General features: G+C 43.8%; 1 protein-coding gene across 1 annotated transcript in view; it reads right to left on the bottom strand.

The window, feature by feature from the left end:
- Positions 1-364: 364 nt before the first annotated feature.
- Positions 365-15,345, bottom strand: part of ano11 (anoctamin 11) — a 23,928-nt gene continuing 8,947 nt past the window's right edge. The window contains exons 5-23 of the mRNA XM_008295272.1: positions 14,736-14,919; positions 14,610-14,667; positions 14,421-14,531; positions 14,175-14,340; positions 12,727-12,817; positions 10,674-10,770; positions 10,458-10,601; positions 10,004-10,141; positions 8,895-8,993; positions 7,825-7,927; positions 7,025-7,136; positions 6,872-6,926; positions 6,542-6,639; positions 5,357-5,493; positions 5,074-5,279; positions 4,843-4,979; positions 4,260-4,350; positions 3,780-3,911; positions 365-754 (exon numbers count right to left, since the gene is read on the bottom strand). Of these exons, the coding sequence (XP_008293494.1) occupies positions 728-754; positions 3,780-3,911; positions 4,260-4,350; positions 4,843-4,979; positions 5,074-5,279; positions 5,357-5,493; positions 6,542-6,639; positions 6,872-6,926; positions 7,025-7,136; positions 7,825-7,927; positions 8,895-8,993; positions 10,004-10,141; positions 10,458-10,601; positions 10,674-10,770; positions 12,727-12,817; positions 14,175-14,340; positions 14,421-14,531; positions 14,610-14,667; positions 14,736-14,919 (2,186 nt within the window). The 3' untranslated portion in view covers positions 365-727. The remainder of the gene's footprint in view (positions 755-3,779; positions 3,912-4,259; positions 4,351-4,842; positions 4,980-5,073; positions 5,280-5,356; positions 5,494-6,541; positions 6,640-6,871; positions 6,927-7,024; positions 7,137-7,824; positions 7,928-8,894; positions 8,994-10,003; positions 10,142-10,457; positions 10,602-10,673; positions 10,771-12,726; positions 12,818-14,174; positions 14,341-14,420; positions 14,532-14,609; positions 14,668-14,735; positions 14,920-15,345) is intronic.

Here is a 15,345-nt window from a genome sequence, read left to right as displayed (position 1 = left end):
TGTCCGGATGAAAGCACCGTAACAGACAAATGACACCACCGATGATGCACGTCTGAAAAGGGCCATAACGAAGTGGAAACGTGTTCACTTCTGGGAGCCTCCTAAACAACTCCAACTGTATGAGAAGTCTGGTGTAACAGAAAATGCAGATCCAGTGTTGGTTTGACTCATCAAATGAGTTTAACATGTTATATGACGCAAAGAAAAATGAACTAAGACCAACGACATCAGTTTAACACTTGTGGGTCTTGGGTCCACTCTCCAGTCCACCGCTGCAGGTCTCTGATCCGAGTGACTTTCTGATTGGACCTGGAAACAGATCAACATGCTGCATCTACAGGTTGTCGATCTAAATTTAACTTTCTGACACAGGTGTGGTTTCTTTATTGATTTTCATACACATTTATGTATTCTAAATATATGCCCTTGCTCCAGTACAGATCCGATCCTCGTAGTCCTGACATAGCCGGGCGATGCCAGATAGAAGCTTAATGATGTCGATGAAAAGTATTCTGAGGAAGGCGAGCAAACCGAGACGAGCTGAGCCTCGATCACACACCTGCTCATCAGAATATCTGAGCAGCAACAGATCCATTAATAAAGCGAAAAGCAATCCAGTTCAAAGATCGTATTCCACTCGGGGGGAAAAAGTTCACTCGTGCTGTTCCAGATGCAAAGGAGCGTCTCTTGTTCCTCCTCCACTCCTTCTCCACGGCGGGCTCCTAACTCATGTCTCCAAAGGACGCGTCGCTTGCTTCAGGGGAGGCAGAGCGGTTGGGTTCGGACATGGAAGGAATGGGGAAGGAGCAGAGAGACGGGGGAGAGAGAGTTAGCTCTGTCGGACCGACTGTTGTAGGAGGTATAAAGAAAAAAAAACAAAACTGCTGACACAGCGGATCTTTGCAGCGACATGCTACGGACTCACAACGAGCTGCATCTATATTCATGAGGCACAAAGTAGTTATCGAATTACAGTCAAATAGAAACAGGATTTCAACTACTGATGAGAGATTTTTTTAAAAACATTTTGAGATACATGCTTGTCTGCTTTCTTTCTGAGATCATAAGAAGAACGTCTGTGAAGCTCAACATGAAGGCTGGAGACAGGAAAAGACCATCAGGCCCTTCATTGTAGATGAAAAACCAGAGTTTTGATTTATTAAAAGCTGGGATCCCACAGTAGGAAAGTCATTACTGAGGTTTCTGGAGAGAAAAATGTATTCAGCTGCTTTTTGTTTGAGGGCTTGTGTTGCTCTGCAGTTCTCTTTCAAATATCCCAAAGGTGTTCTACTGGATTTAAGTCAGGCGACGTACTTGACCAGGTCACAGTTATATAGATCAGGGGTGTCCAATCCTGGTCCTGGAGGGCCACAATCCTGCATGTTGTAGATGTTTCCAACACACCTGATTCAAATGATCAGATCATCATCAAGCTCTGCAGAAGCCTGATAACGATCCTGATCATTTGAATCAGGTGTGTTGGAAACATCTAAAACATGCAGGACTGTGGCCCTGGAGGACCAGGACTGGACACCCCTGATACAGATAGATAGCTATCATGCTGGCTGGGAGTCGTCTTGTCAGCCAGTAGTTTGTTATTTATATCCACAGGCATCTATAAATGTCACCTCTCGACACGTTTTACGCTCACACAGTCCCATTATCACACTCCCAGCAGCAGGACGATGCACCTCAGTGAAAACACTCAGGAACACCTTAAAGAAAAGTGAGCGTCCACGGCGATGACCTCTGAAAAACCCTCGAGCACCTGCAGGATGCAACAAGTTCAATCCACGGAGGATTCACCGTGCAACCCGCAGGACTTAAAAATGTGCTGGCAGCGCCCCGTGCCAGACGCCTGAGGATATACCCAGAGGTCCTGAGGGCTCAGAGCTGGTTTGGTAGGAGAACCTAGGGGGTGGTTAAGTCCTGGTAGATCCATGACCCATGTCCAGATTTTATGCTGAGATCATAATTTACCTTCAGGATGCAGTTTTATCAAACAGCAAACAGACATATTTCCCAAAATGTGGAACTACTCCTTGTATAACCGACAGTGAAGCTTCAGCAAACTGGTTTTAGTGGAGCTACACGTCTTGATCATCGACAGCCAGACACAACATGCTGGGGTCTTGCTGTCACAGTGAGATCATCATCAGGTATTGTCAGTAAGTTAAGCACCTGCTGGTCACTAACGCTGGCTTATAGTAATATACGACGTGTTTGCTAAGTGATGCTCTCTAAATCAAGCAGCTACAACAATCACCTTCCAGTTACATCTGGAATAATAATGAATCTATCTCACTGTAAGCAGTTTTGGGGAACCTGAGTTTTGTAGGTACAAGCTGCAGCAGAAAATAAAAGCAGGTTCTGTTCAGGCTTTAACCCTCTGAACCCTCTGAGGCGGTTTCTGCTTCTGTCACATTTAATACCAGGATGTTGAGCTTAGATTTGTTTTCGAATGAAATCGAAAGTAATTCAAAGACAAGTTAAGGAGACCTTTGTCCTTTAAACCCACTGTTGGGGTTCAGAGGGTTAAAACCAACAAATAACACATTTTTTTTAACTTCTTCTATACCTACTGAAATCATGGCATCCTTCCTGAGAATGCCATTTACTTACTTGCGCTCTACTTACCTGTCCTCATCGAACAACACATGAACAACATGACAACAGCATGGTCAGAGGACAGGGACACACACACACACACACACACACACACAGGTGAGGATAAATATACACACCATGACGCTGTGAATGTACAACATATGCCTCTGAATGGTCGTTCTACTTTCTCATGTTGCTCCAGTGACCTCGTTTCCATCGAGTTGAACATCAACAGGAGCTGACAGAGGAAATAAAAAAAACTGTGCCAACAGACGTCAGCTCACGAGGACCGTGGATGTAACCGCGATCGTCTGACACCGACGTATCTGGCACCGATCCCGCTCAGATTGCCTTTAATGATCATGTTGTGCTCGGCGTGGAGTTTACGACAACCACTCGGGCCACAGGTGCTTTTCAGATTCCCTGTGGAGGAGGAGGAGGGCGGGCGAGGGAGCTTTTAAAAGTCTTTAAATTGTGGAATGTATTTATGGGAATCAGCAGCGCCGGTGACAGGTTTATCACTGGTGCTGGTGCGTTATTACGACCATCGCCTGAGTGGACGCATCGGAAAAAACAACAGAGTATTTGTGACGTGATTCTGGTATTTAAGGCAGATATCAAGAACTCGGTACGATGATGTTTTATTGGAAACTGCAGTTAGAATGACACGGTTTGGGGAAAGATACCGCTCCCTGACACATTTCCTTGATTTTGAAACCCTTGCAGTCAGATTTTTGCTCTCACGTTAAAGCACCAGTCTGCAGGATTTAGTGGCATCTAGTGGCGACGTTGCACTTTTCAACTAACTGAATTCGCTCTTCAGATGTGTGGGAGAAACTCAAGTGGCTGGTTTGGTTTGTCCATTCTGAGCTACTGTAGAAACACGGCGAGCTCCAGGGAAGAAGATCTGCTCCTTGTGTGGACTTTGAAGGACTCGTTCTAAGCTAATAAAAACACAACAGTTACAAGAGATGAAACTCTAATGAAGACACAAACAGAGCAGCCTACTTCCTACACGCTGACCCTTTAGACGTTCAGTTTCTAGAGTGTCAGACGTTACAAGTGTGTGTGTGTTGCAGACGGTTGTGTTTGTGAGTGTGTGTCCCATGTTCTTACTGACCTGGGCTGGAAGTGCCTGGAGTGGCGGGGTTGGCCCCTCGGCCTCGACTCACCAGCAGGGCCTCCTGGTTTTCAGCCAGAGCTTGCTTCGCCAGGTAGCGCTCCCTCTTGATCTTCAGCTCCAGGGACTCGGGGACATCGGGCACAATCCAGTCAATGGCTCGCAGTACGAAGAACACCACATGCTGGAGGAGGAGGGGAAAGAAAGAGATTGCTGCAAAATTGGAAGTGAGAAATTGATTTTGAGCATGCAGTAGACTGAACTTTGAATATGAAAATGCAGAAATCTGTGCCCCCATCAGCAGAAACAAACACCAGACAGAAAGGGGAGATGGAAGATGAGGTGAAGGTGAGAAATGAAGGGAAAGTTAAGTCAGAAAAGTAAACTTTAAAATCGAAACAATGCACTGGTGGAGAGTAGTTAAAATATGTACATGGCAGCAGAGGTGTCAGTGGAAGATAAAAGTAAATGAAGTGTGGACACTGAAATCTCTGAAACGCCAAATACATAGACGAAGGAGCTCCCTCCATACCTCAAATGCAATGATGAAACCAAGTCTGACAGCGAGGAGTTCCCAGTAGAAGAATGTGTAGTTTCCATTGTTGTCTCTGAAAGCTTTATATCTATAAAGAAAAATGATATATAGTTATGGCAGAACATACTGCACATGGGTGGAGGTGATAGGCAGCAGAAGGTGGCTCGGTGGTTAGCACCGTCGCCTCGCAGCCAGAAGGTCACCGGTGAGGACACCCGGGATCTTTCTGTGTGGAGTCTCCATGTTCTCCCCGTGCAGCGTGGGTTCTCTCCGGGTTCTCCGGCTTCCTCCCACAGTCCAGAAACATGCTGAGGTTAATTGGTGATTCTAAATTGTCTGTGGGAGGAAGTCGGAGAACCCGCTGCATGGGGAGAACATGGAGACTCCACGCAGAAAGATCCCGGGTGTCCTCACCGGGATGCGAGCCGGCGACCTTCTAGATGCGAGGCGACGGTGCTAACCACCGAACCACCTTGCAGCCATCCTTTGCTGAAGATGTGACACCAAATTAAACATATTTGAGAAAACCTATGTGCCCCAGGACCTGATTACCGTTACATGCCTTTAGAACACAACATACCTGCACATGGGGTACTCAGTGTAATTCAGTGGTGCGTAAGCCAAGGTGAAGTTCACGTATCCATTAAGATCATCACCGAACTTGTACTGGTAGAGCAGGCGAGGTAAAAAATCGGATGTGAAGGCTATTAGGAAAGCCTGAGGAAGCACAAGAGACGGTGTTAGGATGCATCATTCCAGTCTGAACAGAACTATACGGTAATAACATCACTGTCCGGTGTGATCCACTGACGTTGGCGATGACGGACAGGTGCGACAGGGCCTCCAGGATGTTGAACCAGACTCCGATATTTTGAGCCCGTTCAGCCACCGGACGGCGATATTCACACACAAACTTGTGGGCGTCCAGACGGATCTCCACCCAGTTGTTGAGGAGGGCAAAGAGCGGGGCGAGGGGGAACGCTGCCACGAAGATGGTGATGAACCCAAACTGAAGCACTGCAGAGAAGACGTTCATCATTGACACTGGAATCGTTGTTGGAGTTGTTTTCAGAGCAGAGACATCTCATACTCACCCATCTCCAGGTATTCTTCAAACAGACCCTCACACTCCACCAGCTGGTAGTCTTCCTCCCAGCGCCGAGGCTCACCAGACCCCTTTCCTCCGATGACCTTAGCCAAAGTTCTCTTCTGGCGCCAGGCCTTTACTTTCCTGTGAAGGCAGAGGAACAGTGGTAGACATTTACTAAACGTGAAAACAACCATGAAATAGAGGTTATCTACAACCTCTGGACTCAGCACAGGGAGTCAGTTCATCTACAAAACAACTGCTCTGGAGCTGCAAGAGCCTCAGACGCCTCATCTGATTTTAACTGGATATGTTTGTTTTATTACTGGTATATGTATGATTTTCTAAGACGTATTTCCTTTTTACAATCTGAATACAATTTCCAATGTGTCGGCATCATCTTACATTTAGATTTTTGTCAGGCTGCGTATGGAGCAGTAAGAGTGCCAAATTGCAAAAATAAATCAATTAAAGAATATTTTTTTAAAAGAATAAATTAAATAAAAAGTAAATAATGTGGCAATATAAAGCAATATTAATCAAAAATGAATGCATTAAAGAAAAGGATAATAAAAGTAAAATAAAAATAATAATTTATTTGATTTTATTATTTATTTTTATTAATATTTTGTTTTTTTATTCTTATTTTTAATGTTTTATTATTATTATTTTTAATTAATTTATTTATTATTACTTTTTAAAATTTATTTTAAAACATTTTTTTAAAAGTGTATTATTTGTTTTATTTGTATTTTTTTTATTAAATGTTTTTAGAATGTCGCTTTAAAAGCAAAGGAACTGTGTGTATTAGGAATGTTGTTGTGCGCATATTTCCTTTGCTTTTAAAGCAACATTATTTTAAAAAAATAATAAAACAAAAACATAAAAACAAAACTAAAAAATTTAAATTAAAAAAAAATTTGAAAAAAATATGAAAAATAAATAAATAAAAATTGTTTTGGACTGTGGGAGGAAGCCCGCGAACCGGAGAGAACCCACGCTGCACGGGGAGAACATGGAGACTCCACGCAGGAAGATCCCGGGTGTCCTCACCGGGATACCAACCAGCGACCTTCTAGCTGTGAGGCAACGGTGCTAACCACTGCTCCACCTTCCAGCCCACAACTTAAAATGTTCCTTAAAAACACAGTTATCAGTTTAACGAGGCAAACAAGGCCACGCGTGTACGTACGGTAAGATGAACTCCTGGATGTTGTTGATGAGCTGCTTTCCCACCATGATGATGAAGAGCTGCTCAGCCAGTTCAATGAGGCAACCCCCAGGACCACACTGTGACAGGAAGACATGCAGACGTGACTCAAGTGGGCGACACCTGTTACCTCCTTGGATGAACAAACACCAGAAGCTGTCTGAGAAATTTGTGAAGCAGACGTACAAGAAGAGACTCACCTCCTAAGTGCTTCAATAGAAAGCAAGTGGACCTCTCCAGTTGTCTTCTACTGAAGCACTTAGGATTACCATGATCTGGATGACTGAGAAGCTACGAAGACAAGGGACTCACGTCTTCATTTCTCATCCCAAACAAGGTTCCATAGTTGGTCGGGTAGCCCACAAACCTGGCCACACACAGAGGAATGACACAGGTAAATACATGTGCTGTCACACGGCGCTGATCCTTTCATGATGGTTTTTATGTGTCTGACTCATGTCTCACCTTCCTTTAAAGAAAGCAACGTAGAAGGGAGACGAGTAGAAGTTGACGAACTGGAAGATGAACACCTTGAAGATGAAAGCATTGTCATATTGGGTTTGTGTTCTGTGCATCTCTGCAACAGAGCAGAAAAGAAACACATTGAAAGTCCCACATGGTGCCTCTTTCTACCAAATGTATTAAAAGGATGGTTTATTTTACCATGACTGCATGACTCCTGGTGTTAGCACTCTTTAAAACAGGCTGTTTCAGTGTCTGTAGCTTTAAACTGAGCTGCTGTTCCAGCCTGATTGACAGCAATGACCTAAACTGTTCAGCGCGAGACAGCTGACAGCGGTGTGAATGAGGACCAGGACTTTCTGTTGCTTCTAACTTATTCTGTGAGCAATTGTTGGATTTGACTCGATAATCCGACACTAAATGTAAAACCTTCTTCTATGTGGGATATCAAGGCTGTCGGATTGTCCAGACGGAGGTCCAGATACGAGGAGGGCTTGATGCTGGAAGGTTCATTAGTTGTTCATTATTGTTCATAGTTGTTATAATAACTAGTGTGTTGTTAGAACACTACGCATCGCTGGATTTCAGCCTAACTGACTGGTGCGCTTGTGCACTTTCCGGCCACTTCCACCCCGGGGCAGCGCTCTGACGTGGTGGAAGTGGACAGTTTACTTTAACCCAGACGCTGGTATTAAATTGAAGACCTTCATCTGCTTTTTGAGAAGTCTCAGTTTGTATTTAGGGGATATAAAGTGAGGAGCTGATGGAGGTTTGAGGTGTCAGAGAGCAGAACTGACTCTTACCCCATTTAGTGAGCTGCTCAGCCAACGCGGTGTAGACGCGCCCCATCAGCAGGATGAGGCCCAGGTTTACGATGCTGCTGGAGATGTTGGCTATGGTCCCCGCCTGGGAAACGGGTCACAGACATATGAAACCAACAGGTTAGGTTTACTGTATTAAAAATACAGCCCCAGCAACAAAAGCAAGAATTGTCAGTAGAATCAATCTGTTATTTCTTTAATACTTTGTGTCCACCTTTGTTTTGATGACAGACTCGATTCTCTTCTACATAAAGAACATCAGATTTAAGGAGAGACGTTCTGCTATTCTTTGCTGGAGTGGTTGTGTTGCTCTGCTTCTTACTTCAAAACACCTAAAATTGTTCTACTAAGTTCACTGTGTCATCTATAAATGTAATTTCCCAGACGTTTTTGGCATTAATGCAGCCTCATATAATCACACTGTCAGGACTATTCATTCACTGCGGCTGTCCTGACCCGGTTCATGCCAAATTTAGCTCGATCACATCTGGTCAAAGGATGTGCTGCTACCCAAATCCATCACACTTCTGTTCAGGCTCTTTGGCAAAGTTTCATCTTGTTTCAAACAGCAAGCACGGATATTTTTCTTGTCCATAGACGTTGATGTTATGCACCGTCCTTCACACAGAACCCCTGAACTCCGTCCAGAACCCCTGAGCTCGATTACTGCTGCTTGTACTGGACACTGATCTTCCTGTTTCCTTTTATGTCTTTCTAACCCTCAGACTTTTCAGATCCTCTGTTTTCCACGAGGAGCCATGATGCAGACATAAAGATAGACGCAGGTCCAAAACTGGGAAAGTTCTGGTGGTCACAGGTCATTTTACAGCCATGTTCGTGCAGGGCTGACTGGAAGGTTGTGTGTCACTGATTACTCGTGTGTCTGTATTTTCTGTATCGTGTTTCAAAATAATTAGTTTTTGATCCTTCATTAGAGGAAACACTGTACAACATGCAACGAGAGGTGATGCAATTTTTTAAGCAAACCACAAAATATTCAAAACACTATATGCACATTTCTAAAGCAGACATGTTGAGTAGTTCTGGTTTACCTCCGTACGCAGCACAGGGCTCCCGGTGTGGAACATCATCACGCTGATGATGCCGCGGCACATGACCACCGTCACCAGGAAGATCATCACCACACACAGCTGACAGGAAGCACAGGGAAATATCGGTAAACCAAGAATGCTTTAAGGATTTTATTTTTATTACTAATCACTTCTACAAATTGTGTAAAGGCTCCCCACAGCTTCCTGACTGACATCTCAAATAGCGTAAATACCCTTTTACTGATCTGGTTTCCTACAAGAGTTCTGATCATTTGCATGCAGATCAGACAGAATATTTTATCTACCTCGTCCATGGTTCTGCCATTTTCTGTTCCTGCAAATGAATTTGCAACCAAACCCATTTTTTTGAATGGAAATCCCTGATTAACACCATACACCTGTGTTCCCACGGCCACTTCAATATAAAATACACAACTGGTTATGAACTAGGAAGAGGTTGTGTCCTGTATAGACTCACTGTACTGAGTGTCCACCACTGTCACTGTTATGAGAAGAAGTTTGTGGGAAACTGATCCTCAGGTCTACGAAGAAGTTAATCCCAGTGTATGGCTGAGATTATGCGTCCACATCCGCCCCTGTGGGCATATGATCTGGATTCATTATTAGAAACGGGTTCAGTTACTCCTGCAGGATGTAGCACAAAGGCGTTAACCCCACCTCTCCTTTCTTTAGGATCACAAAAACTAAAGCTCAGAAGACACTGAGACGCTTCACTGAGACGGTTCTTCAGTCCTCGTGTTGGAGAGTCCTTTAATAATAACTGTGGGGCGGGAATGGGGGCTGTTTGTATTGTTTTATTGCATTTTTATTTGTTAAGCGCTTTGTCCTGCATTTCTGTTTGTATGAAAAGTGCTACCATAAAGTCTGATTGATTGACTGAAAATGAAACTGTAAGAACAGGAAAAGGACATCAAGGAAAGGGAACTGACAGAATCTGTTCACGACACCTGACTTAAATGATTTACTCGACCCAGTTGCGTTGCACTCAGCGGATCAGACTCGTCACCGTCTGACTGACATCAATAATGGCTGCTGTCTTTATTTATTCACAGCAAAGCTAAATTCATACGTCTTCAACAGAGACTCACCATCATCACGATGACCATGGAGCCAGTGAACATGCGAGACAGCCTGGTCTTCTCTGGAAAGTAGGGCTCTTTGATCCCCGTCACTGGATTCTGCTCCATCGTCGGGGCCATGGCTGCAAATTCTGGCCGAGGACGCTCCTGGAAGGACACAGCGATGAGCAGAAATGGACGAACTTTTTACTGAGAGAAGTCAAGCTGCAGACTCCAGACATGTGAAGTCATGTTCTAGCCACAGGTGAAGAATTTAACTTGTTTTTTTGCTGTGTTGTTTACTCCTGTTTAGAAAGCAACAACACTAACATCTCTGTGTAAAAAGGTAAATGATAAAAAAAAAACATATTTATGCAGTTAAAGATCTGGGGTCTGTCAGAAATGTCCCTCTTTTGGGTTTCTCGACCCGTTAACGAGGACATTCCTAACAACCACAAAGCACACGAGACCAGCACGGTCGTACCTCTTCTTCGTGGAAGTCCATGCAGTCCCAGTGATGGGACAGAGTGGCCATCTTTCGCTTCCAGTACTCCAGAAATGTTACAGCCCAGAAGGACATGAACACGCTGAAGAACACGGTGCCTGGGTGATCAAACAGGTAGCCCAGCTGGAACACAGAGAGGTGCCATGAAACATCTGTTTAAGCCTGTTGGCATCACAACCAGTGACAGGTCTGTACCTTAGCCATGGTGCAGATTTCAGACATGTTCCAGGCCTGGCAGGTTTTACAGAGCGGACACATCAGGTAGCTCGCTCCGCTGCTGCAGATCTCCTTACTGTTAACAGACAGACACACAGACGGAGAAAGAATTCTTCAAGGTTTCGATGTAGGACTCATACAGTACATTCAGTTGTTATTAACTGATTTTGCATGCACATAAACCAAAGATATACAAATTCAAGGATTAGGAAAAAAAAGAAGATGAAAGTCAGAAATAGTCACGATTCTTTTGTTGATTGGGATTATCTGAAAATCACCGAAACCCTGACAACACATCAGCCCTGGTATATAAACAGCAGCCAGGCGAACTGAGAGACACTTATCCTTGGTATTTTTCTGTAATGGGGAGATTATTGTGCACTAATTGTCCATTATGAGATTCTTGTTGCCACAGGCTGCTCTCTATCCACTCTCTGCTAATCAATGGCTTTAATCTACAGTGTGAACTAACGACCTTGAATCTGAGACATTTGGCTGCTTCCTTTCCTGAGATATTGACATGTCGAACATTGCTTCTTTTACCTCCCCTCTTAGATCAGAGTAGGATGATATTCATGTCAATAAAACCAACAGGATGCCATAGTTAGATAGATAGATGCTAAACCATTTTTAAAAAGGCAGTATTTGGGTATGCACACTTAACCTGAAAGTGAATCCACATGTTGTGTTTATAATTTAGAATAAACTGGGAGCAGTCGTACCCTGTGTGGACTGTATAATTATGAGGCTCGTTTTTATGTAGAACAGGCTGTGTTTTGATTTATTTGCATCTGCTGGATGTGATTTGTAATAGAGCGTGTAAGCAGAGTTTAATTTGGAGGCATCCTTTAAAGGAAAAGCCATAATATGCTTATTTTCCTTCTTTGTGAGAGCGAGATGAGCAGATCGATGCTAATCTCATGTCCACGCGTTAAATGTGGCGCTGAACGGTGGCTCTGGTGCCGGAACCAGAGACGGTCTGTAAGTGCAGGTTTGGGTTTGTGTCTCTGATGGTATCAGCTCTGCAAAAACTGAACTCTCTGAAAACGAGGAAAACTGCAGCACAGTGAAAGAAATATGACTTCAAATGAGCAAAACTATGTGAGAACAGAACAAAAACAAATCTACCTCATCCAGACTGTTTAAAACAAGTGAAGGTGTTTAATCTCAAATAAGCCAGAGATGTTTTCAAAGCTAAAGATGAGTACATTTGTCGAAACAAAAAGAAAAGATTTATGATTATTTCTCAAAACATAGGAAAAGGTGCTTCAATTTAGCTTTGTCTGGAGTCGGGCTGTGTTCCCTGGAGGCAGAGGAGGAGGAGTGGCAGCAATCTTCTACTCAAACCTATTAATCAACCAGAGACCAGAACTTAGCAATAATTCATCTGAAAGCCTTCGTCTTAGTCTCACACACGTGAACTGGAAAACACAAAAACCAGTTCTGTTAGTTGTTGTATATCAGCCACCGGCTTCTATCTGAATTCTCAGAGTTCTTCAGTCTCAGTACAGATGAAGTCATTCTAGTGGTGACTTTAACATCCACGTAGACGATGACGACGACGGCCTCAACTCTGCTTTTAGCTCATTGTTAGACTCAGTTGGTTTCTCTCAAAATGTCAATAAACCAACTCGTAGTTTTGACTCTTGATCTTGTTTTGACATGTGGCATAGACATGGAACATCTTACTGTTTTTTAACTAAACTCCATTTTGTCTGATCATTTTTTAATAACATCTGAATTACCAACAATGGACCAGCAGATGTTTATCTGATAACAATAATCCATACGTGATAAATATCTGATATGCACACATGTAGCAAAGATTCTTTTTCAGATTTAATCCCAGCGCCAGCGTCCTTTAAACTGGTAAAATTAGTGTCATAACATATTATAATAACTGAACAGAACAGTCGCATAAGAACAGCTGTGTGTTAAATGTGTGTTGTTGTGTGTACAGCATGTTTCTTCCTGTCAGTCACTCTGCGTTGAGCATTTAAGCCTGTATTCTGTGTGTGCTGTGAAGACTTACGCCGGCGTGTTGTTGCCCATGGACATGACTCCAGACACAAAGATCAAGGTTCCAACCACTGCAGCGGGCAGCAGCCAGGCTGTGTAGAAACCTGCAGGAACATAAAGCCCCATTAGACTGCAGCGCTCTGCTGATGCAGGAGGGGGATGTGCTGTTACGCAGCTGCACCGATGTTTAATGCTGGAATGTTGTCTAGTCCGTCCTGAGGATAATGATCCTGTTGTCTCAAACCTATCTTCTTTTTGCTGATGAAGTTTAATGTATGCTGCATTCTTTTCTGTTGTTCAGACCAAACAGATTTAACCTCCAAAGCCAAATACCTGCCTCTGCTGTTGGTTTTATAAAGAAATGTAAAATGTGCAATCCTCTGCACAAAGTGGACTGTTGCAGATAAATCTAGCAGGCAGGGAGCTGGACCAGTACCAGCTTCCCTGTTCAGTGTGCTGCTTGTATAAAGAACTTATGGGTCATGCTTTTATTGCTTCAGATTTATCTTCATTAATTTTGATGGACTGTGGTGTTCAGTTTTAAACTTGCACTGTTACAGATGTGCAGCCTAAAGCTTTAGGGGTTACCCTTCATCATGTACCTCTCCAGCCTCTCAGAGGAGCCTCCACATAGAGCCACCAGTACTGAATATTCTCCTCTAGCAGGCAGGTTCAGAAACGTTATCCTAAAGCATCACAATACTCCACTAAGTCCTTCAGCTGCAGTAGCACACATGCTTCGTTTATGTCTCTGTAGTCTTGTGTTTGTTGGACACTAACGAGAGCTTTAACGAGTTGTAACCTGAACACAAGACAGCAGTATGTACACAAAGCATGGACGGTGCTGTAGCCTGACATGGTTTACAGGCTGCCCACAGCTCTGCAGCACTACTGAAGATCTGGAGTAGAGAAGATGCTCCCTTCTCCCAGAAGAGGTGACATCATAGCACTTCACAGACGCACTGTGGACCCACACTTTAAAAACAGTGCAGCCCTTTGGTAATAATGAAGCATTAAAGCTGTCATGTTTCATCTAAGTGTTGAAGCTTCAGGTATTTATAGAAGTACTTTTATATCTGTTATCCACTTAAGGAGAGGTTTCGTTCTGACATGATGTTCACCCTCTGACGTGGATGAATTGAATCAGTCATTGAAAGAGAAATGCAGACCTGGTCGGGTGGACTACATCTGTGTGACTCTGATGAAGACATTATTTAGTCTGAACAATAAAACAATAAAAGGCTGTGAATCAGGCAGCGTGCTCGTTGGTTTATGAGCAAATAACTTTCAAACGGCTTTACTTTCTGTTTTGTACGAGCAACTGGAGATGTATGAAGAGATTAAAAGGTCTGGAGCCTGGCAGAGATTGAATCTATCTATCTATCTATCTATCTATCTATCTATCTATCTATCTATCTATCTATCTATCTATCTATCTATCTATTAAGAAGTTCTATTTACCCAGCCAGGCGAAGTACAGGGCAATCTTCTCTCCGAAGTACTCCCTGATGTGGTCCAGCGGTTGGTACTTGTACCATTTGCACCAGCGGGCCCAGTAGTGGTACAGAACCTGCCTCTGGTTCAGCTCATCTGGGCGGATCTCGTACTTTGGAAGCTGGAAAGGACCCTGTGGGAGAACAAACCTGCTGCTGACTACTGAGGGGAAACAGCAGAGTTCAGGCTGCAGAGCAGACAAGAACATCTCACCTCATGCAGGGGGAAGGCTGCTGTGTAGGCGCCCTCGTTCACCAGTCTGTCCACACCGACCTCGGCCCTCTTCCTTTTGCCGTACATGGTCCTGGCGAGAATCTCGTACACCTGGAATAAAACCCTCCCTCCATCAGGTGACATGAACACTCAGTACATCCAGCGTAGTGGTAAACTGTTGTTACTTACAACACGGTGTCTCTGTGTGTTACTGAAGTAGGTTTCACGGTCTTCACAGCCAAGGAATCTAAACACAGTCATGGTTTTAGCAAACATACTGACATGCTGGAAGTCAACAGTCCAGAGTTAGCTCACCTGCTCATCTTGGACTTGCGGAAGGCACATGTGTAGTAGTCCAGTGGCCTGCTGGGCACCGACTCCTTCATGACGTTGGGTATGCATAGTCTGCTCAGCACCCGAGCTGATGTGTTCAGGTCCAGATGTGGTTGTGCCTGGAAGCCAAACGTGCACCGATTAAGTTTAAAGAACATTTTACTCTACGTGGTTATAAAGTTATAACCCTGAAACATCCATCTGATCAGGCAACAGCCACATTTACTGGTGGTAACGTTAAGGACAGTTTAAGGATCAACGTCATCTGACACACGAATACTAAACACACCAGCTTCTGTCATCTGCTTTAAGTCCACTATCTGTATCCAGGTCTGCATTTGAACTATTATATTTTTTGCATAAAACATGAATCACTTAGATTAATCAACTAATCAGACAAATCGATAGAGATCTAGCTGTTAGCAGCAGCCCTGGCCATGTGAGCGACTCTGCAAGGCTATGCTTGGGAACACCTGAGATAAAGGCTGAAATTCCCACCATGACAGTTCCAACATGCTGATGACAAGCAGCCGTTAAAATGTTCACCAAAGACAATCAAAAGCTGCCATTTGGTCAACGTATTGGACAAATA

This window comes from Stegastes partitus, unplaced genomic scaffold (genome assembly GCF_000690725.1).
Source record: "Stegastes partitus isolate 25-593 unplaced genomic scaffold, Stegastes_partitus-1.0.2 Scaffold1035, whole genome shotgun sequence".
Classification (NCBI taxonomy): domain Eukaryota; kingdom Metazoa; phylum Chordata; class Actinopteri; family Pomacentridae; genus Stegastes; species Stegastes partitus.
This window is presented reverse-complemented; position numbering and strand designations above follow the sequence as displayed.